This window comes from Aspergillus heteromorphus, assembly GCF_003184545.1.
Source record: "Aspergillus heteromorphus CBS 117.55 chromosome Unknown BO70scaffold_53, whole genome shotgun sequence".
Lineage (NCBI taxonomy): Eukaryota > Fungi > Ascomycota > Eurotiomycetes > Eurotiales > Aspergillaceae > Aspergillus > Aspergillus heteromorphus.
The window spans coordinates 47861-67337 of NW_020290458.1; the positions used below are offsets into that span (position 1 = coordinate 47861).

At 54.7% G+C, this 19477-nt stretch overlaps 8 protein-coding genes across 8 annotated transcripts; 6 read left to right on the plus strand and 2 right to left on the minus strand.

Moving 5' to 3' along the window:
• Positions 1 to 1718: 1718 nt before the first annotated feature.
• Positions 1719 to 3575, plus strand: BO70DRAFT_401164 (uncharacterized protein; the record flags this gene model as incomplete). The annotated part of the gene is made up of 1 exon (XM_025546973.1): positions 1719 to 3575. The coding sequence occupies one exon, from the start codon at positions 1719 to 1721 to the stop codon at positions 3573 to 3575; it is 1857 nt and encodes a 618-aa protein (XP_025394434.1).
• A 967-nt stretch (positions 3576 to 4542) lies between these two features.
• BO70DRAFT_383374 (beta-mannosidase mndA) lies at positions 4543 to 7780 on the plus strand (the record flags this gene model as incomplete). Its single annotated transcript, XM_025545584.1, has 5 exons — positions 4543 to 4914; positions 4975 to 4981; positions 5032 to 5112; positions 5169 to 5395; positions 5448 to 7780. Exons 1-5 carry the CDS (start codon positions 4731 to 4733, stop codon positions 7778 to 7780), a joined length of 2832 nt encoding a protein of 943 aa, XP_025394435.1. The 5' UTR covers positions 4543 to 4730.
• A 675-nt stretch (positions 7781 to 8455) lies between these two features.
• On the plus strand, positions 8456 to 10752 carry BO70DRAFT_390899 (putative MFS sugar transporter; the record flags this gene model as incomplete). Its single annotated transcript, XM_025546198.1, has 7 exons — positions 8456 to 8870; positions 8992 to 9081; positions 9168 to 9577; positions 9632 to 9823; positions 9879 to 9973; positions 10027 to 10411; positions 10663 to 10752. 7 exons carry the CDS (start codon positions 8456 to 8458, stop codon positions 10750 to 10752), a joined length of 1677 nt encoding a protein of 558 aa, XP_025394436.1.
• A 241-nt stretch (positions 10753 to 10993) lies between these two features.
• On the plus strand, positions 10994 to 11432 carry BO70DRAFT_366805 (uncharacterized protein). The gene has a single exon (XM_025544432.1). The coding sequence runs from the start codon at positions 11090 to 11092 to the stop codon at positions 11267 to 11269; it is 180 nt and encodes a 59-aa protein (XP_025394437.1). The 5' UTR covers positions 10994 to 11089; the 3' UTR covers positions 11270 to 11432.
• A 191-nt stretch (positions 11433 to 11623) lies between these two features.
• On the plus strand, positions 11624 to 12760 carry BO70DRAFT_390900 (class I SAM-dependent methyltransferase; the record flags this gene model as incomplete). The annotated part of the gene is made up of 2 exons (XM_025546199.1): positions 11624 to 11810; positions 11888 to 12760. 2 exons carry the CDS (start codon positions 11624 to 11626, stop codon positions 12646 to 12648), a joined length of 948 nt encoding a protein of 315 aa, XP_025394438.1. The 3' UTR covers positions 12649 to 12760.
• A 219-nt stretch (positions 12761 to 12979) lies between these two features.
• BO70DRAFT_383375 (SIS domain-containing protein) lies at positions 12980 to 14744 on the plus strand (the record flags this gene model as incomplete). Its single annotated transcript, XM_025545585.1, has 2 exons — positions 12980 to 13778; positions 13854 to 14744. Exons 1-2 carry the CDS (start codon positions 13347 to 13349, stop codon positions 14742 to 14744), a joined length of 1323 nt encoding a protein of 440 aa, XP_025394439.1. The 5' UTR covers positions 12980 to 13346.
• Positions 14745 to 16192: 1448 nt separating this feature from the next.
• Positions 16193 to 17161, minus strand: BO70DRAFT_302425 (nicotinamide/nicotinic acid mononucleotide adenylyltransferase; the record flags this gene model as incomplete). The annotated part of the gene is made up of 3 exons (XM_025539752.1): positions 16193 to 16453; positions 16525 to 16798; positions 16863 to 17161. The coding sequence occupies 3 exons, from the start codon at positions 17159 to 17161 to the stop codon at positions 16193 to 16195; spliced, it is 834 nt and encodes a 277-aa protein (XP_025394440.1).
• Positions 17162 to 17787: 626 nt separating this feature from the next.
• On the minus strand, positions 17788 to 18359 carry BO70DRAFT_188494 (uncharacterized protein). The gene has a single exon (XM_025538490.1). The coding sequence runs from the start codon at positions 18316 to 18318 to the stop codon at positions 17992 to 17994; it is 327 nt and encodes a 108-aa protein (XP_025394441.1). The 5' UTR covers positions 18319 to 18359; the 3' UTR covers positions 17788 to 17991.
• Positions 18360 to 19477: the final 1118 nt, after the last annotated feature.

The window sequence follows — 19477 nt, forward strand, 5'->3', positions numbered from 1 at the left end:
CGGGTCCTCATAGATCTCGTCGCTCAGTTGCAGGGCCCAGGTTTGCTTGCTTGAGGTGAAGGAGGAGGAGGAGGCGCGAGGTAAGGTAGAGAGAGGATTGTTAGGTAGAGAGTTGGAAAGACGAAGAGGATTAGCAGGGTGGTTGGGGACGTGGATGTTTGCCATATCATTTTGTATATCTCTGGGAGAGGGCTCAAGGAGAGGGCTCGCCAGACTCAAGAGCCGGGTTCATATGATCTGGCCTGATCTGCTCGGGATGATCTTACATATGGTCAGAGACGCGGCTATCCGGTCAGGGTTCGAGGCGAGGACGATAGTCGTATCAGTCCTTGGGGTTCTTTTCACCTCTCGCCACAACCCCGCGGGGGGGGGGGGAGGAGCAATGATCACGAAGGTCGGCGATCGGTAGAGAGATGGCCCTAACTAGGCCACGTACAGGAAGCAGACTGCAGGGCTGGTTGCTGGTTGGCTCCAACACTCTTCTCATTCACAATCGAGATGAATAATATGTTCAATGGCAATGTGGTCTGCCCCTTGCTGTTTAGAAGGCTCTAAAGCTGACTGTCCCTCTTTGCATCCGTATAGGATGGTGTGAATGTCACGCTGATTCGACATGCAGGCTGGATCTATAAAGAACGGCTCTGATCGTTGCCTCACATGGGCAGAATGTCGATCCAAGAATGGTGCCGCCTGCAGGGTCTCTGGTCGTATGCCTATTGGTTCGGATTTCTTTCTGTCTGCATCGTCAGCCTTACTTGTATACAGAGGCAGATAGATATAGATGCAGGCATCTGATCCGGCCCTCGGAATATCCAATGATGTTCTAATTTCTTTTTGAAAGCTGGGCCTGTATTCGTATCTGTGTAACATGCATTTGAAATCAGTTTGTCCGATCAAGCGCGCTTCAACTGTGCTGTCACGTACAGGAGCCAAGGACATATATAGTATGTATGATAGTTGTTCATCTCAAACTAAATTCTCTCTTCCTATCCCTTCGACAGCTGAACATCGGGTCCTCTGGACATGATTTGTGGCGGTCAGACCTGTACCATGTAGAGCAGTGGCTGATTGTAATATTCTGTTGTGTTCTGGTGAAAGTCGTTCTGCTATGTAAAATGATTATTTCGTCTTATATTATACTAATCATTATGTAGCAGGATAGTATCAATATCAACATCAATTAAGTACCTTGGTTCGGTGGAGTGTTGTCCAACTATACTTTAACTCCTATATAGTACGTACCATGTTTTATATAACCCCAAGGTTAGCAGTCGAATGGATACTGTCTATATAGCATGATCAATGAACTTAAGAATCAAGATATAAAATGCTTTACCCTCTTTAACAGGTAACCGAGTAATCCGCGAATTTAAATTTCCAGATTTTATTTCATCCCCAAATTAAAATATCACTCGTCATGGGAACAATGACATGGGAGGCCAGATTTGTTCGATACTATTGAATAAGTCGATTGGTTACTACTGCATGGATCAGCAACCTGGTGGTTACTCAGATCATCCCTCATGTTTCCTGGTTACAGTGCATACTTATGTTATGAACTCGATCACAAGGCGTTGTAGAGGAATGTGAAGTGCGAGGGATGAAGTAGAGTTCTGATATTTATTAATCTGATTCTGGCAGATACAGATATTCTCCTAAACATGATCAAATCTTCATCTCTCTCTGGTCTGTGTTAGTATACATACCTATCACACAACATGGCTCCCTCTACTGCAACAGGACAACCTATTATTATAAGGAGCGCTTGTCAGGATTCTACACCCCAAAGCTCAAACCACTGGTCCACAAGCCTTGAGCAAAAGCTCCAGAAGGACCTATGCAATGGTTCACTCCGCGGCAGAGTCCCGTCATGGCTATTACAGCCAGAGAGCAATCATGCCGCCCCATCCTGGACAGATACAGTGACGAAGCCCATTGGCAACGCCAGCCACTACATCACCTGCCCGGGACATCGCGAAGATGTGAGTTGTGCGGGCTTATGGCGACGACAGGAGCGCAACATCATGGCCATCGGACTTCATTGTGTGTTTGGTGGCTGGGTCGTTTACAACGGCAGCCAGATCTCCGATGTTTTGCCCGATCCAGCGACGGGGGAGGGCCGCTCAGTGCAGCGTCTCCGACGCATCTGGGCGCAACATGTCCTCCCGCAGACGGCTGTTCAGACGGACGCGCAGACGGTGTGGGAGGATGAGCGCGAACTGGACGGGTTCAAGGCCATGTTATCGCGGGGCTTGGGTCACAAACCCAGCCCTGCCTCTGCCTCTTCCAGCACCCAGGACGCCAGGCAGCAGAACCAGACCGTCCGGGGAAGAGGCAGCGGCGGCTGGGCAGGGGTCAGCGAGGATGGGAAGGTTGTGCTGAAGAGAGACCCAGGGAAGCAGGTTCTCTGCGGGGGCCAGGCGCGCTGTGATGTCGAGCTGGGGGGGATTTTCCAACCGCAAGACATCGAGATCTGGACGGCATGGCATGGGCTCTCCACGCTGGCGACCCGCGATGGCAGATGGCGACCGGGCTATCATGTGGAGGAGCTGATGGGGATCTGGCTCTTTGTGGTGGACTATGCCCTAACCCGGGAGAAGTGGCGCAGCATGGACGAGACTTGGATGCAGGCGGTGCATTGGTCCCTCCTGCGCACTCCGCCAGATATCCCTGCGGGCTTCATCCAGGGAGTCCAGGAGGACTTCGCGGAGATGTTGCCGCAGGAGCTGAGACGGGCGTGCTCCCTCTCCTCTGATCATGAGGATGAATATACGCCGCAGGACGCCAGTTCGGTGGAAAAGCGACATCGGCTCCTGATGGACCGGGCGGGAAACACGCTCATGAACCAATCGATCGGGGAGCCACTGAGCTCCCCTCGTGGCTCGATCGGGATGTATGCGTATACGATCCCCAATGATATCGTCGATTTCGAGCGAGATGTCCTCTGCGGCGAGACCAACAACACCCTGCGCAGCCTAACCAGTGCACAGCAGGTGGTGGATGGCGCGGGGTTCTGTATCGAGGCCATGCTGTGGGCCCTGGATCGCCGGGACTATGATCTGGTGGTGCTTACGTTCAGTTCGGCCGCCTACTATGCCGTCTGCTGGAGATATAACTTGGTCAAGATCGCCGCTCGCTACCCGGCGGTCAGTATCCGGGATCGAGAGCTGACTGTGCCACCGGAATATGAGGACCTGTTTGATCTCATGCGTTCACGGGACGGGGGTGGCGCTTCGAACCCCCGCGTCTATGGGGAGCTGTATGATAGGGCTCAGCGGCAGCTGGAGGAGATGTTCGGCCGCTGTACTTGCAATGGGTATGTTCCCGGTCATGAAGCATGGAATCTCCTGTCGCAAGCTTTCGACCAGGGTGGGAATGATGAACTGGAGCAGAAGGTCCTCATGGGACTCGTGGAGCTGAATAACGCGGCCGATGCAGGGGATATCCGCAGTGAATGTGGTCTCGATTTGCTGTGTTACGAGGCGTTTGTGCGGTTTTTCCATCCTGATATTGGGATTGTGGCTCGGATGCACTACAAGACGACGATGGACGGGGCCCGTAGTATTATAGAATGAAGGGTTATTGTAGTCCGGATGATTGGGATATGTTGCTCATTTGATAGGTTCCATGAAAGGAGACGATTCTGCTTATGTCTATATTTCATCACATCCATTAAGTTGTTGGCAAGAATTACCTCATACAAAGGTCACATGTGATTGCTGAAGGTGAAATAAATGTCTCCCTCTTCTACTACCTCTTTCTCCTTTCCCTCAACTGGAGCATCCGCTTCAGGCGGATGAACTAATCCATTGCGGTGATTCATCAAAGACATACACGCAAGTCATGATTTTCTATCAGATTCAGAATCTATGCTCCAAAGAATGTCTTGAGGATCTTGGTCTGGTCCAGTAGCTTTCTTTACCTTGAAGCTTGGTCGTTCGGGGAAGTAGTACTTCATCAGCTAGTGGATAAGAGCCGTCCGTACCCATTTGGATCGAATGACTTCCAAGTCATCACTGTGGATATTATTCGCGGTCTATGCAATGCTTTTCCAGCTCTTCTTGGCTGGGAGTCTCGCCAAAGCTCTGTCCTTGAGCATAGAGGAATACTTCCATGGTGGCAGGGGTGGCCGTTTAGGGCGTCACTCGCCATGTGACTTTCGGCGGGCATCCACTGCCACCATTTCTCTCCTCTTTCTTCCCATCTTTCTATCCTATTGCCCCATATCATCGTCTATCCACTTCGCACAGACCATAATATGCCAATCTCTGCAGCACCCTCGTCCCTCCAGAGGTTACCCCTCTCCTACCCCTCCTCAACCCCGGAGTTCCATCTCCGTGCTGCAGATCGGCAACTGGCCGGCCTGTCCGACGACAGGATGTTGAATTTAGCCGATTCATCACGATCCCTGCAGCTGGGCTTCCCCGCATGTGGTGAGTCCGACGTCACCTCCTTCATTGCCTGATTTCCGCTGAATGACCATCATAAGAATGATCGGCTCCGTCCCCTCATAAACGGCCAGCATACCGCCGCCCCCTTCCCCTTTCTGGCATTCCGCCCCCTCCCTCTCAGCCTTTAATTATTGAGTCCGATCCCCGTCGGTTTCACATCCTTCGGGTCAGGTCCGACTCCTTGTCGACCCGGCAGTGTTAAAAGCGTCGATGGTACCTCGTTGAGGTCGAGTGTTCGGAATTGTTGACCGAGAGCTCGACTCTCTTCGGTTTTGCGCCATGTTATTTCGAGCCGGGACAGTATCAACGCTGCTGGCTTCGACTCTACCCGTCGCTTTGGGACAGTATGTCCGGGACCTAAGCAGTGAAGATTGGACTCTTAGCGGTCGGGCCTTGAACCAGACCGTGCCTGCGCAATTCCCGTCCCAGGTCCATCTGGATCTATGGAATGCCGGTATCATCGGTGAGTACCACGCGGACCACATCACATCTGTAGAGGGCACCAGGCTAACAGCAATATTAGATGATCCGTGAGTGAATATCTTTGATGGAAGGACTCCCCGCTGAACAAACCTCCCAGATACCTTGGCCTAAATGATTTCAATCTTCGCTGGATCGCGGATGCCAACTGGACCTACACCAGCGACCCCATCGAGGGCCTGTGAGTGATCATTCTCCATCGAGAGGTCTGCCGTAAATTCTCATGGTAATAAATAGACTTGATGACTACGACTCTACTTGGCTGGTATTCGATGGCCTCGATACTTTCGCAACCATATCCTTCTGCGGGCAGCAGATTGCGTCCACAGACAACCAATTCCGCCAGTATGCGTTCGACGTGTCCGAAGCGCTCGGGGCCTGTGAGGCAGACCCCGTTGTGAGCATCGACTTTGGGAGCGCGCCAAACATTGTCGATGCAATTGCCGACGATCCGAACTCACAGAGTAGGTTTCCGTTCTCTTCATTCCACGACTTCAGGCTGCTTACTGTCTCCAGCATGGCCATCCGGCGTTCAGATCACCTACGAATACCCAAATCGCTGGTTCATGCGCAAGGAACAGTCTGATTTCGGATGGGATTGGGGCCCCGCGTTCGCCCCCGCAGGTCCCTGGAAGCCTGCATATCTTGTTCAACTGGAGAAGACTGAAGGTATCTATGTGTTGAACACCGACCTGGATATCTACCGACGAGGGCAGATCAATTATCTCCCGCCCGACCAGAGTCAACCCTGGGTGGTCAACGCCAGCATCGACTTCCTGGGTTCTCTACCAAGCAATCCATCGATATCCATCGACGTGACAGACGTTGACTCCGGCGCGCTTCTCACATCTCGGATCTTAGAAAACATCACCACCTCCGACAGCTCCATCACGGGCATCACCATCCTAGACGATCTAACCCCCAAGCTGTGGTGGCCCCAAGGCCTCGGCGATCAGAACCTCTACAACGTCACCATCACAGTCGAGGACAACCAAAAGCAGCCCATCGCCCACGTTTCCAAACGCACCGGCTTCCGCACCATCTTCCTCAACCAGCGCAACATCACCGAAGCCCAACGCGCACAGGGAATCGCCCCCGGCGCGAACTGGCACTTCGAAGTCAACGGCCACGAGTTCTACGCCAAAGGCTCCAACCTCATCCCCCCCGACTGCTTCTGGCCGCGAGTCACCGAGGACAAAATGACGCGACTCTTCGACGCCGTCGTGGCCGGCAACCAGAACATGCTCCGAGTGTGGTCCTCCGGCGCCTACCTCCACGACTTTATCTACGACCTGGCCGACGAAAGGGGCATCCTCCTGTGGAGCGAATTCCAATTCAGCGACGCCCTCTACCCATCCTCCTCCTCCAGCTTCCTCGAAAACGTCGCCGCCGAAATCACGTACAACGTCCGCCGCGTCAACCACCACCCCTCCCTGGCCCTGTGGGCCGGCAGCAACGAAATCGAAGTCCTCATGCTCCTCCTCGTCCAGGAAGCCGACCCAGCATCCTACCCCTACTACGTCGGCGAGTACGAAAGCATGTTTATCACCCTCTTCCTGCCCCTGGTGTACGAGAACACCCGTTCCATCTCCTACACGCCCAGCAGCACCACAAACGGCTATCTCTCCATCAACCTCTCGGCCCCGATCCCCATGGCCGAACGCTACGACAACACCACCCCCGGCTCCTACTACGGCGACACAGACCACTACAACTACGACACGAGCGTCGCCTTCGACTACGGCTCCTACCCCGTGGGCCGCTTCGCCAACGAATTCGGCTTCCACAGCATGCCCAGCCTCCAGACATGGCAAACCGCCCTGACGGACCCGCAGGACTTCGCCTTCAACAGCTCCGTCGTCATGGCGCGAAACCACCACGACCCCGTCGGCGGCCTCTCCACCACCAACACCACCAACTCCGCCATCGGCATGGCCCAGATGACCATGGGCGTGCTCTCCTACTACCCCGTCCCCAACATCCCCGCCGACCCCACGGCCAACTTCAGCGCCTGGTGCCACGCCACCCAGCTCTTCCAGGCAGACATGTACAAAGCCCAAATCCAATTCTACCGTCGCGGCAGCGGAATGCCCGAGCGCCAGCTCGGCTCCCTCTACTGGCAGCTCGAGGACATCTGGCAGGCGCCGTCGTGGGCGGGATTAGAATACGGCGGACGATGGAAGGTGCTGCACCACGTCGCGAGGGATATCTATCAGCCCGTCATTGTATCCCCGTTTTGGAATTACACGACCGGCTCGCTGGAGGTGTATGTCACGTCGGATCTCTGGGATGGTGTTTCCGGGAGTGTGAATATGACGTGGTTCGATTTGCAGGGCAACGCGATCCCGGATAATGCGGGGACGCCGCGCCAGATGCCCTTTTCGGTGGGTGGGTTGAACACGACGCGGGTGTATGGGACCGATGGGGCGAGTTTGAACCTCCCAGACCAGAACGATGCGGTGCTGGTGCTGGAGATGGAGGGGATGGGGAAGCGTCCGAATAGTGATCAGGCGACAGCGAGCGAGAGCAGGTTCACGCATAGCAATTATGTGACCCTGGCGTGGCCGAAGGATCTGAGGCTTGTTGATCCGGGGCTGGAGGTCCGGTATCAGCGGGATAGGGGGACGTTTGTGGTGCGGGCCACGACCGGCGTGTCGCTGTATACCTGGTTGGATTATCCCAAGGGCGTGGTGGGGTATTTTGAGGATAATGCCTTTGTGTTGGTTCCGGGGGAGGAGAAGGAGGTAGGGTTTGTGGTTCAGGACGATCCGCCGGATGAGGGGGAGTGGGTTAGGGGTGTCAACGTGCGGAGTCTTTGGGATCAGAAGGGGACAGTCATTCACAGTTAACTAACAGAAATAGTATATCTGACCATTTGCTAGTATACTATTAAGGTTATCATCATTATCCCCTTTCAATCATCTCATTCAATGAATGGCCGTCGATCATCTCCAGAGTCCAGGGGGCTCCTTTCCTTCAGGGGTCCCGGTCGATCCACCCACCAACCAACCGCCAAGGGTCGAACGTGTCTGCATGCATCTATCCCCATGCATCTATCCCCATGCATCTATCCCCATGCATTTATCGATGCGGTAAAGCCACTCCTCCGCCACTCCCTCCCTCCCAGCCGATCACAATCAAGGGGAGTCAATCAACACTCGACCCTTGCATGGGGGCCAGAGCAGAAAAAAAAAAAAAAAAAGGATGTGTAAGATCCGTACTATCCCCAGCATGCAGGATCGGCCGACCAACCGACCGCAACCTTGAGTTTTTTAAAAAGTACCGACGGGGGTGGGAATAGGAGAGTTTCCTCTCTCTCTCTATCTCTGTCTGTCTATCCCTGCTCTCTTTTTCTCACACACTCTCTCTCGTCTGTTGCTCTTGACATATGCAGTTACGTGGTAGTGCTAATCATTGACTTGGCTACTGACTACGACTGACTACTGTTCCTGTTCCTGTTACCTCTTCATCGATGCCCTTACTACCCCTTTCCTACCCCTTATCCCATGCCATCCATGCCATCCATGCCACCCAGATCCAGATCCACGGGTTACACAACCCTGTGGAAGCGGCTCTCACCGCGCCAGCTGAATCTGGTGATTACGGTGTTCTCGCTGATCGCGATATTCTTCGAGGGCTATGACCAGGGGGTGATGGGGGGCGTGAATGCCGCGCCGCGGTACGTGACGGAGGTGGGCATCGGGGAGGCGGACGGACACGTCACCGACACGACGCATCAGGGCGGGATCGTGAGTATCTACTACCTGGGGTGTATCTTCGGGTGCTTCACGGGGGGGTGGTTGGCGGATCGCATCGGACGGATCAATGGGCTGTTTGTGGGGTCGGTGTTTGCCCTGGTTGGGGGCGCGTTGCAGGCCGCGGCCCAGAGCTCGAATTTCATGCTCGTCGCCAGGATAGTCACCGGTATTGGGACTGGGGGTATGTATGTTTTGCTTTCATTCTTGGATGGTTGGTGCGGATTTGTGTAGGGTGGTAGGGTGGTTGTACTTATGTTACTACTATATGTACTCGGGAACTGACGATGATGGCGTTTGTTTAGCGTTGACGGGCATTACGCCCGTCTTGGTGTCGGAGATCTCGTTGGCGGATCGCCGCGGTGGCTCGCTGGGTTATACCTTCATTGCTAATTGTATGTCCGCGCCGGGTTGTGTGCCCCTGGCCTCTGGCCACGGTTTATTAGGTGTGTGTGTATAGAGTGGGCTGACGGTTTCGTAGATCTGGGCATCTCGCTGGCCTACTGGCTGTCGTTCGGGCTGGCGTTTATCAAGAACGGCTACTCCGACCTGCGATGGCGCTTTCTGCTGGCCTTTCAGTGCATCCCCGCCATCTTTCTGATCCTCTTCATCAAGACCTTGCCGGATAGTCCACGTTATCTGGCTTCGGTCGGACGTCATGATGAGGCCCGCGAGCTGCTTCAGCGTATCAGAGGTGACACGACTACCGCGAGAGAGTTCGATCGAGAGTATCTGGAGATTACCACCGCCGTGCAGGATAGTAAGCCGAGCTCTCCACTTGATTTCCTGAGGATCTTGGTTGGGAGGGGTGGGAAACCGGGTACCAGTCTGGGTCGACGTGCCTGGCTCTGTGTCTTTCTTCAGATCATGGCGTCTTGGACCGGCATCACGGTGGGTGTTCTACTTATATCCTCTGTTGTGTGTATTTGCTGATAGTCCTTCCAGGCAATCACGGCGTATTCGCCGGGTCTCCTTCGCCAAGCTGGATATAGTGAGATCGAACGGAATGGCCTGGCTGGCGGCCTGAACACCATCGGGATCGTAGGTACCATCATCAGTGCCCACATCATCGACCGTCTCGGACGGCGCACGTGTCTGATGGTAGGCTCTGCGGTTCTGTTCAGCGTCGAGATTGTTGTAAGTGAACTAGTTTGGTTGACGTCTCGGGGCTCTGCTGATGATGATACTCCAGGCTGGCGCTATCTATGAAGCTTCGCGTCATCAGCCGGACAAGGCAACCCAGTACGCCCCTGTTGCTGTCTCGATGCTGTTCCTCTTCAACCTAGCGTAAGCATCACTCGCAGGCGTTTCTGGAAGCTCTATTACTCACCCTGATACAGGTATGCATCAACCTGGGGCACCATCGCCTTCCTCATCCCGACGGAGATCTTCCCCTCGGATCTGCGAGCCCAAGGCAACGGATTCGGTATCACCGGATGGGCCATCGGTGTCGGCATGACCACCCTCGTCAACCCTATCATGTTCGAGCACCTCAAAAGTCGCAGCTATTTCCTTCTCGCGGGCCTCAATCTGCTGTGGATTCCCGTGGTGTACCTCTTCTATCCCGAGACGTGCAATCGATCGCTGGAGTCGATCGAGGCGTTGTTTTCGACGTCCAGTCCGTTCTATTGGGGAATGGAGGAAGCGTACCGCTTGCATGGGGATGTGCTTGCCGGTCAAGACCTTGGGGACTCGGTTAAGGATGAGTGTAAGGTGGAGGAGCCGGTTCTTCCACGGCTCGGTTTGCCAGAGCTTGTTTGACGTTCTGCCGATCTTTCAAGTACCATAAGCCCCTCGAATCTGCTGTACCACGTATAGTATATTAGCTGTATTATCATGGAGGCGGCTCACCCGCAGGCTTCGCTCACTGACGCGCCCACTTACGCATTTAAATTATTTAAAAACACCTTGGAGTGAAGTACTCTGTAGTGTCTCTGCCGCCCTTAATAACTTAAAAAGCTACTTACTATACACAGGGTACGATCGGACATCAAAGAGCCATCAACGTGCACATGGACCGACCCGATTCGCGTTCCACCTGGCTGTGGCAAGGCCTACTGTTATGACCATCTCATTGTCACTCCTGTCCTTGGAGGAATAATGTGCCACTCGCACCCCTAGTGGGCTCGGGTTAGCTGATTCCTTTGCAGGCCTGGGACATGGTCTGTGCTCGAGCTCTTTTCAATGGCCGAAACAGCGATGGCATTTTCGACGATCGGGCTCATCTTGCGGCCATGGTTGCGATTCTGGGTCCTCCTCCAATCGAATTCATCCGGCGCAGCCGGGTAGGTTCTGTATTTTGGGATAATAATGGTATGCTAAATCTCCAACTAAACAAGCCATAGGAGCCATGGGTTAATAGACACACCAGGGAGCTGGAAGAACCTTGCGCCAGTGCCTAGCATGACCCTCGAGGACAGAGCGGCCGATATTCAGGGTCTGGATAAGGAAGGGCTTTTGCGGTTCCTGCGAAGGGCGCTGGAGTGGGCTCCGGAGAACAGGCCAACCGCCAGAGAGCTTCTGTTTGATGAGTGGCTGATGAAAGGGTTGAAACTTCGTAGTCATGAGGGGTCAACTTCATGATGCTCAGATTCGTAACTTGTATGAAGACATTATGAATGGGGGTTCTTTCGTTCATGCTTCTTTAAAGTATCTTTTAGTTCTCGAAGAGATATTCCGTTCGCTCACAGTCATGGTCAATGATAATACTTCCGATCTGCCACAGTGGACGTTCAATCCGTACGTGTCTTGCGAATGGAAGCAACGGGGAAAGCCGTGGAGCCGGCGGAAGTCGGGGAAAACAGTCGGTTGGTGCCTGTGCCTGCCTCGTTGCCTGAGGCCGGCGACGCGATTGGATTCCGCCCGGCACGGATTCTCGACTTCTTTCTGCCGATCACGATCAATCCATTCCTCTCCCACCCCCCCAGTCCAGCCATCATGTCATCTCGAACCGTCTGGAGAAGCTTCCAAACCCAAGCCAGGAGGCGATTGGTCGTTCCGGAGACCCCCTACCGCTGCTTCTCCTGCACCCGACGCGCCCAGGACTCGCCCAAGTCGAACGATCAGAATCGCATGACCCATTTCGGCTTCCAGAATGTCCCCGAATCCCAGAAGGAGTCGCTGGGTATGTTACTACGCTTTCTAGGTCCGCTATTGATCTGGCAGAACAGCCTGAACTGACACTGCTGTGCCGATTGCTAGTGGGTGCCGTTTTCAGCTCGGTTGCTTCGTCCTACGATGTGATGAACGACATGATGTCGCTGGGCATCCACCGCCTGTGGAAGGATCACTTCGTCCGTTCCCTGAACCCCGGGTCCGCGCTGCCCTCTCGCGAACACGACACGGCCGGCCGCGGTTGGAACATTCTGGATATTGCCGGCGGGACGGGCGATATCGCGTTTCGCATGCTGGACCACGCGACCAACATCAACCACGACAACCAGACCCGCGTAACGATCGCCGATATCAACCCGGAGATGCTGGCGGAGGGTCAGAAGCGGAGCGTGCAGACCCCATACTACAACACAGACCGGTTGTCGTTCATGCAGGGCAACGCGCAGCACATGCCCTCGATTCCGGACAACTCGGTGGATCTCTACACGGTGGTGTTCGGCATCCGCAACTTCACGGATAAGCAGGCGGCGCTGAACGAGGCCTTCCGGGTGCTGAAGCCCGGGGGTGTGTTCGCGTGCATGGAGTTCAGCAAGGTCAACAACCCGCTGCTGAACACGGCCTACAAGCAGTGGAGCTTCAGTGCCATCCCGATGATTGGCCAGCTGGTGGCGGGTGACCGCGACAGCTACCAGTACCTGGTGGAGAGTATCGAGAAGTTCCCCAGCCAAGAGGAGTTCCGCGGCATGATCCAGAAGGCTGGGTTCATGATTCCGGGGCGCGGGTACGAGGATCTGACGGGAGGAATCGCCGCCATCCACAAGGGCATCAAGCCTCTCTCCTCGGCTTAGACGGGGGGGGGAATGGGGAGGAATTGTTCTAGAAGATCATGTACACTAGCCAATACCATATTGACATTCGACACTGTAATATTATTTGGGCCTGTTATTGTCAGGGTATCCGAACGAATGCCGGGGGGGGGGGGGGGGGAGAGCGGCCGATGGGGCGGCGGGAAGGCATCTGCATTTGTGGAGGGGGGAGGAATGGGGATGGATCTGCAAGACATCAGTATCAGCCCGGATGGTGTGATGGCGGACATGTTCCGGCCAAGACCAGCTGCCTGGCACTGTGTATCTAGTAGTCTAGGGGAATAACATTTATAATCACACCCCTTTTGTCCCATGCGAAACGCGAAACGCACTGCCATCCGATCCGAGGCTTTTTCTTTATCTCCGATGGGGGCAGATTGATCACCTCCAATCAGAAGGGCACACCCTCCCTTCTGTATCAATATTAATCTGCCCGCCCGGATCCATCCATCCATCCATCCATCCATTCCTTCTGCTGCCTCCCCCTCCTCCACTTACTACTTTCCTTTGTGTGCATCTCTATCTACCCTCCATCCCCTCCATCCCCTCCCTACCCACCATCCGGCCTTCCCCTCAATCCTTCGCGTCGCCAGGCTCTCGTCCGGGATTTCTTTTCCCAGGCCGCATCCTGGGAGACGGCGTCGCTTCACTCTTTCCCTCCCAAGAATGCTTCCGTGACCATGGGCCATCTCAAGCAGCAATTGCCGATTCCGCTGTCGCCCGCAATGCCCCTCCCGCGCCCGAATCCCTCCCTCGACGATGACTTCTGCCTTCCCATGACCCCTCCGGAGCCTGCCGATGCCCCGCTGTCCGGGACTAAGGACACGGCGCCTGTTGCTACGGCCCTTCAGGTCATCGCAACGGAGCGTGCGGCCCTGGCGCACCTGGAGCACATCTATCAGACCGATCCGCTGGCGCAGGAGTACCTGGCGCGCGCCGTGAGTCAGATCGTGCGCACCATCAAGCATGGCGGGAAACTCGTCTGCTGCGGTGTCGGGAAGAGTGGCAAGATCGCCCAAAAGCTGGAGGCCACCATGAACAGTCTGGGAATATACAGTGCCTTCCTGCATCCGACTGAGGCCCTGCATGGCGATCTGGGCATGATACGACCGGTAAGCCGTGGCCAATGGCATGGTGTGGATAGGATCAAACTGAACCCATGTGCTGACTGGAGATGACTGTCTTAGCACGATACCCTCCTCTTGATATCCTTCTCGGGTCGCACCCCGGAGCTTCTGCTCATGCTCCCTCACATACCTTCCACGGTTCCAGTCATCGCCATCACCTCCCACATGCGCCCCTCCACCTGTCCGCTTCTCTCCTTCCAGCCCTCCAGCATGGGAATCCTCCTGCCCGCACCGATCCACGAGGACGAGGAGTCCTCAATTGGAGTATGTGCCCCGACGTCGTCCACCACCGTCGCCCTGTCGCTAGGAGATGCACTGGCCATCGCTACGGCGCGACGTCTGCATACCTCTCCCGGACGAGGCCCGGCGGAGATCTTCAAAAGCCACCACCCCGGAGGAGCCATCGGCGCCGCGTCCATCGCCCTGACACCGATAAGCATGTCCTCCGCCTCCAGTTCCTCTGCCCCATCCGACTACCTTCCCACCCAACCATCGGAATCCTCATTCCCCCAATCGGACACCAAAACCGACCAGCGTCCTTTGGTCCGCGACATGCTTATTCCTCTGGACCAGATCCCCAAAGTCACGGCCTCAGGAAAGGTCCGTCTCCTGGACATCCTCCTCACCGCGATCCAGCACCCCAACGCAAAGTCCTGGGTCTATCTCTCCCCGTCGGAGATCGTCCCTCCCCGCCACCTCCGCTTCGTCTCCCAGAGCAACTACGTAGACATGCCTGTTTCCGCGTTCGTCGATCTCGGCCTTCCCTTCGGCGTCGCCCGCAAGGACTGGCTCGAGATCCCCAGCTCCAGCACCATCGAAGACGCGCGTCGCCTCGTCTCAGACGCCTCTGCTTCCGCCGGATCCCCCGTCACCGTGATTGCCGTCATGCAGGAGGACGAGTGTCTGGGCGTGATCGAAGCCGAGGATCTGTGGAATGACTGCGATGACTAGACGCAAGACAAGACAACACAGCACAACACAACACAGATCATGTTGCCTCTTCCTGTGTCTATAATTTCTCTGTTTTTCTCTTTCCTATTGGGCTTGTCTTTTACTTCACCCCACGAACATACCGAGTCGGATCCATCCCTCCGATCACTTTGATGATGTACATGAACTTACGCTTTGAATATTCTCTCTTCTTCTTCTTCTTCTTCTTCTTCTTCTTGTTTTTTACTTTTTATCTCCTATAGATAGTTTTGCTTCAGAACTGGTTTGCACTGCACTGCACTGCACTAGACATACATCCCCCGCGGGAGAAGGCTGCGTGCGCTCACATAACATTTCCGGCTTGTTTCTTATTATTCTGCTTTCTTTTCACATTTGGCTTGACTTTACATACTATACACACTTTAGCACACTTTACTACTTTATCTTTGGGATTTGGGTGCTTTACTTTACCTTGGGGGTTTGGGTGGCAGACGTCACGTTACACACATGCACACATACACACATACACATACACATAAGTACACATACACATACACATACACATAAGTACACATACACATACACATAAGTACACATACACATACAGGATAGTGTGAGAGTTGGAAAAATATCTAGATACTCTAATCTAACCTCTCACGAGAAGAAAAGGCATTCGTCCCATTTGAACGGATAAATAATTCTTACTACCATGGCTATACTCCGTGCAGCATCTTACATCTCGACATACTACTCGTAATCTCAAATTCATAAAATGTGGTGATATTAATCATCGCGGAAGATCTCAAAGGCATATATACCATATAGAATCCGGCCAAAAAAATAAGAAAAAAAAGGAAAAAGTAGATAATTAATCTATGGTATCTTCAACGCATTATTCGTAACACAGAGCAAAACGCCTGCACTGAACCAGGACAAACAAACACACATACACACATGATATCGCAAGTATAAACCAAGGGTGGGGGTCTGTCTTCTCAGAGTAGCAGTCCGGGGCAATCAGGGAAACCAAACCGGGGGAAGGACGAAGGGAAGGAAGTTAAGTCCCGTACACCGTGTCGGGGGGGTCATTCCTCTGCGCCAGGCCGGGTTTGATGGGGCCTGGGGGCACGGAGGTATATAATCCATCGCTTGAGCACACCTTGATGAAGGCTGACAGGGGGTATATGTGGTGGGGGAAGAAGGGGGGGGGGAGAGATGTACAGCGGGTAGAATTATACTGGCACCAGGCCGAGACGACCCGCCAGTTGGTCTGAGTCATTCATCTCTCCCCCCCAGTCGTGTGAAGAGATGCATTGGCTGGGGTAGCTTGGTTCACCTACAGCCCCTTTAAATTCTCTCTCTCGCTTGTGTTCCGCTCTTCCCGGTGGTGCAACGCGGGACGACTCTTTGTTTGTGAGGGGGGAGAGGGGGTGGATGAGTAGAGCGGGGGTTGAGTCACCGAGCGGTGTTCAACCCGACTCTTGTCGGCCCTTGCCCTTGTCGCTTGTTGCGGAATCGTCTTTGTAGAGATTGTGCTGTTCGATGTAGTGGATGACAGGCACGGGTATCAGGTATCGGACGCTCATGTCACGTCTCAGGAATAGACGGATTTTGGTGCTGCTGACGTCATTTTGGATGAGTTGCTGGATGACATGGATCTTTTTCTTCCATGTTTGCAGAGCAGCGAGGGCTTCGTCGATATCGGTTCCGCTGCGTTCCACGATGAAGGTCTGGGGGATGTTGTTAGTAAAGTGAGGATATTAGATGGTGGTGTAGATGGATTGGGCAGTGAGCAACATACGCCGTATTTTCCAAGAATGTGGTCCAGATCCTTTTCACTCCAGACTCCAGGGGTGGACATGGTATGGACCAGATCGGCACCCGCCAGCAGGGCAATCTGGATGGGCTTGCGAGTGCCATTGCCGGCCTCGATGCCCTGGCGTACCGTGTTGATCTCGTGGTCGAAATGGTCCAGCACGACGGCGGTCGGTTGGTATTCTTTCTGAATGGGTTCCCACGTATCCACCATCAGCCAGTCGGAGGTCTGGTCCACGGCGAGCTGGCACATCGCGACACTGTCGGGGCCATTGCGGTTAGCTAGCTGGTGGGTGGGGAGGGGTAGACGGCGGGAGGCTTTACCGGTGCTCAGCGCTAGCCAGACCGGCTTTACGATAGGCATCCGACACCGGCGACAGGTACCCCCCAACGAGTTCGAAGTCCGTGCTGAATTTGACGTAATCGGCGGCCATCTCGAACATGCGCAGGTGGAGGTAGGTGATAGGCGAGAAAGAGCCACAGGCCACGAGCAGGAGGGGGGTCTTTTCGGGGTCGCTCATGGTGCGCTTCAGGCGGAGCTCGGGAAAGGTGTAGTCGTCCATCACGGCGGGAGACAAATGGGAGGGCCGCCGGTGGACGTCGTCGCTGATTGTGTCAGTCATAGTGGCGGTTGGCAGGCAAGACGGGGTGCCCCAGGAACGGGTGAGAGGAACACTGGGGGGGGGGGGGGGGGGAGCCAAGTCTGGCCGGGGACGATTTGAGAGTATGGGAATGGGACGATGAGATGATAGATGGGCGGATGAAAGACGGGATCGAGAGGGGAGATGAGATGGGATGGAGAGGAGATGAGATTTGAGTTCGCCGGCAAAAGGATATGGATGCGGGCGCAGCGGCGAGCGTTAGTCAGCGTGGGGGAGCGAGGCAGGCGGGCGGGGAACCACAAAAAAAGGACCGAAAGACCCAGACTGGACGCCCGGTGTGCCTCGGGCTCGGTTTGACGCGATCACATCATTTCTCCCCAGCGGAGATGTCCTGCGTGAGTCAGCCCGGAGGCCTCCGGTCTTACTGTATCTCTAGGAGATAGATTCATCTGCCTACATCTGCCTACTGCCTATCGTGCTCGTGGCGAATGGCAATGGTCGCCTGGAGTCCTGGCGCCGAATGCGTCCGGCTTGTACCTGCGAGCCTCGCGGGATGCCTGTCATTACCCACATGAGCGGTAACCGGTTACCGATCGGACCCAGTTGCTAAGGCAGCCCTGTGATTGTGTGTGAACTGTGAAGCCTGATGGCAGTTCGACACGAATGCCTGTCAATAATAGAATAATCCAGATCTGGAAGCCTGGCTATTGGATATCTACATCCATCTCTTTCTCACCCTTAGAACCATCTATCCACCCCTTCCCCCGGAGTACTAACTACTCCTAGCTCTTTGCAGGGTGATATGACCCTATGCCAGTCAGTCAGCTCCTGTTGAATCTCCAATCAATAATTCAAGTGCATTGCCATCCCCCCTTTTGTCCGACCCAACACGGTCGATAATGATGGTGAGAGTCACTGGTCTCATGTCGACTCCCATGGAAGGAAGTCTGTCTAGACCAATCTTCACCTCCTGATGCAGACAACCCTCCTGCCGAGCTGCAACGATCATCCCCCGCAGCATTCTTATCCATAACAAGGGGACAACCAGATCCGTGATCATGTTGACAGAGCATGTCGGACTCCCGTGGGACAGCAAGCTGGTCGGACATCCGACCGGCTAACAAATCCGAAGCAGGCGATAAGACCCCGAGGAACGAACCCCGCGCAGCTGCAATCATCTGCACGGGATGGAATGCCGCGGACCTGATGCCTGGATGTAGACAGCGACTTGTTGGATTTATATTGCTCGAGGCACCCTTGCGGAGGAAGAACCCCCGAACCCGCCCCCCGGCCAAGAACCAAATATCCGGAAATCCGACCCATCACGTAGCTCACGTGCGCATGGTATATCTGTCACAGTCATCACCATCCTTCGGGCCGTGAATTGTAAGACTTATAAATAGTAGTATGGAGGGAGCATCGGTAAGGGGTGCTGATCTAGACGCCATTGAACAGTTCCATGCGGATGTGGTACCGGGTACTTAGGATCATCGTGAGGGTGACATCAGAGTGCTGGTGGTTGAAGCAGTAGCCCAATGTAGCATGCATCGTCGGATGTACCCATTTCAGCCCGACACCACCGGTGACCAGAGAGTCTCAGGTCGTAGTGACAGACTGGACTCAGTCCTGGTACTGGGTACTCTGTACTCTGTAGTTTATTTCGGAATCCTGAGCTGGCTGTCGGTTCCTCGTGATGCCAGCCACTCACTCACTGTAGATGATGGATGCTGGCTCTATCGTACCGATGCCAGGAGATTAGCTGTTCCGATAGGAAATTTCAATTGCGACTTCATGCTGATTGCTACATGACTCCTTGAATTCCGGGACCTTCAGGCTCTTGCTGTGTTGACTGTGTTGACGTGTTGATGGGATGAAGGGGGAGCAGCGGGCGTGGTGTCTGACGCTCTCCGGACTGGCTTCCTCAGGCCGGCGTCACCACCGCCAACCACGTCAATCCACTCCAATCCACTTCCCCCCCCCCCCCAAACCCCCCAAACGCCCCAAACTCCCTCCTCATCACCAACCCAACCAACTATCTACCACCTCTTCTTCTCCCCCCCCCAAACCTCCCCCCCATTTCCACCATCATCACTACCAACCAACCAGCAACTGTCTCGTCTCTTCTCATCCTGTCTCCAACATAAATCCCTCGCCGTGTTCAATCTCCTCCTGCTGGAGGTCTTCGTTTGCCTGGAAGTCCCCCCCCCCCCCCGATCGGGTCGCCCTCACTTACCGTCCCCCGGATCGTCGACCCGGAACCCAGTCCGCCATTCTACCCGCTCTCAGTCACTTTCTCTAGAGTAACGAATGGCGGGTTAACAGTGTCGACCAACGAGC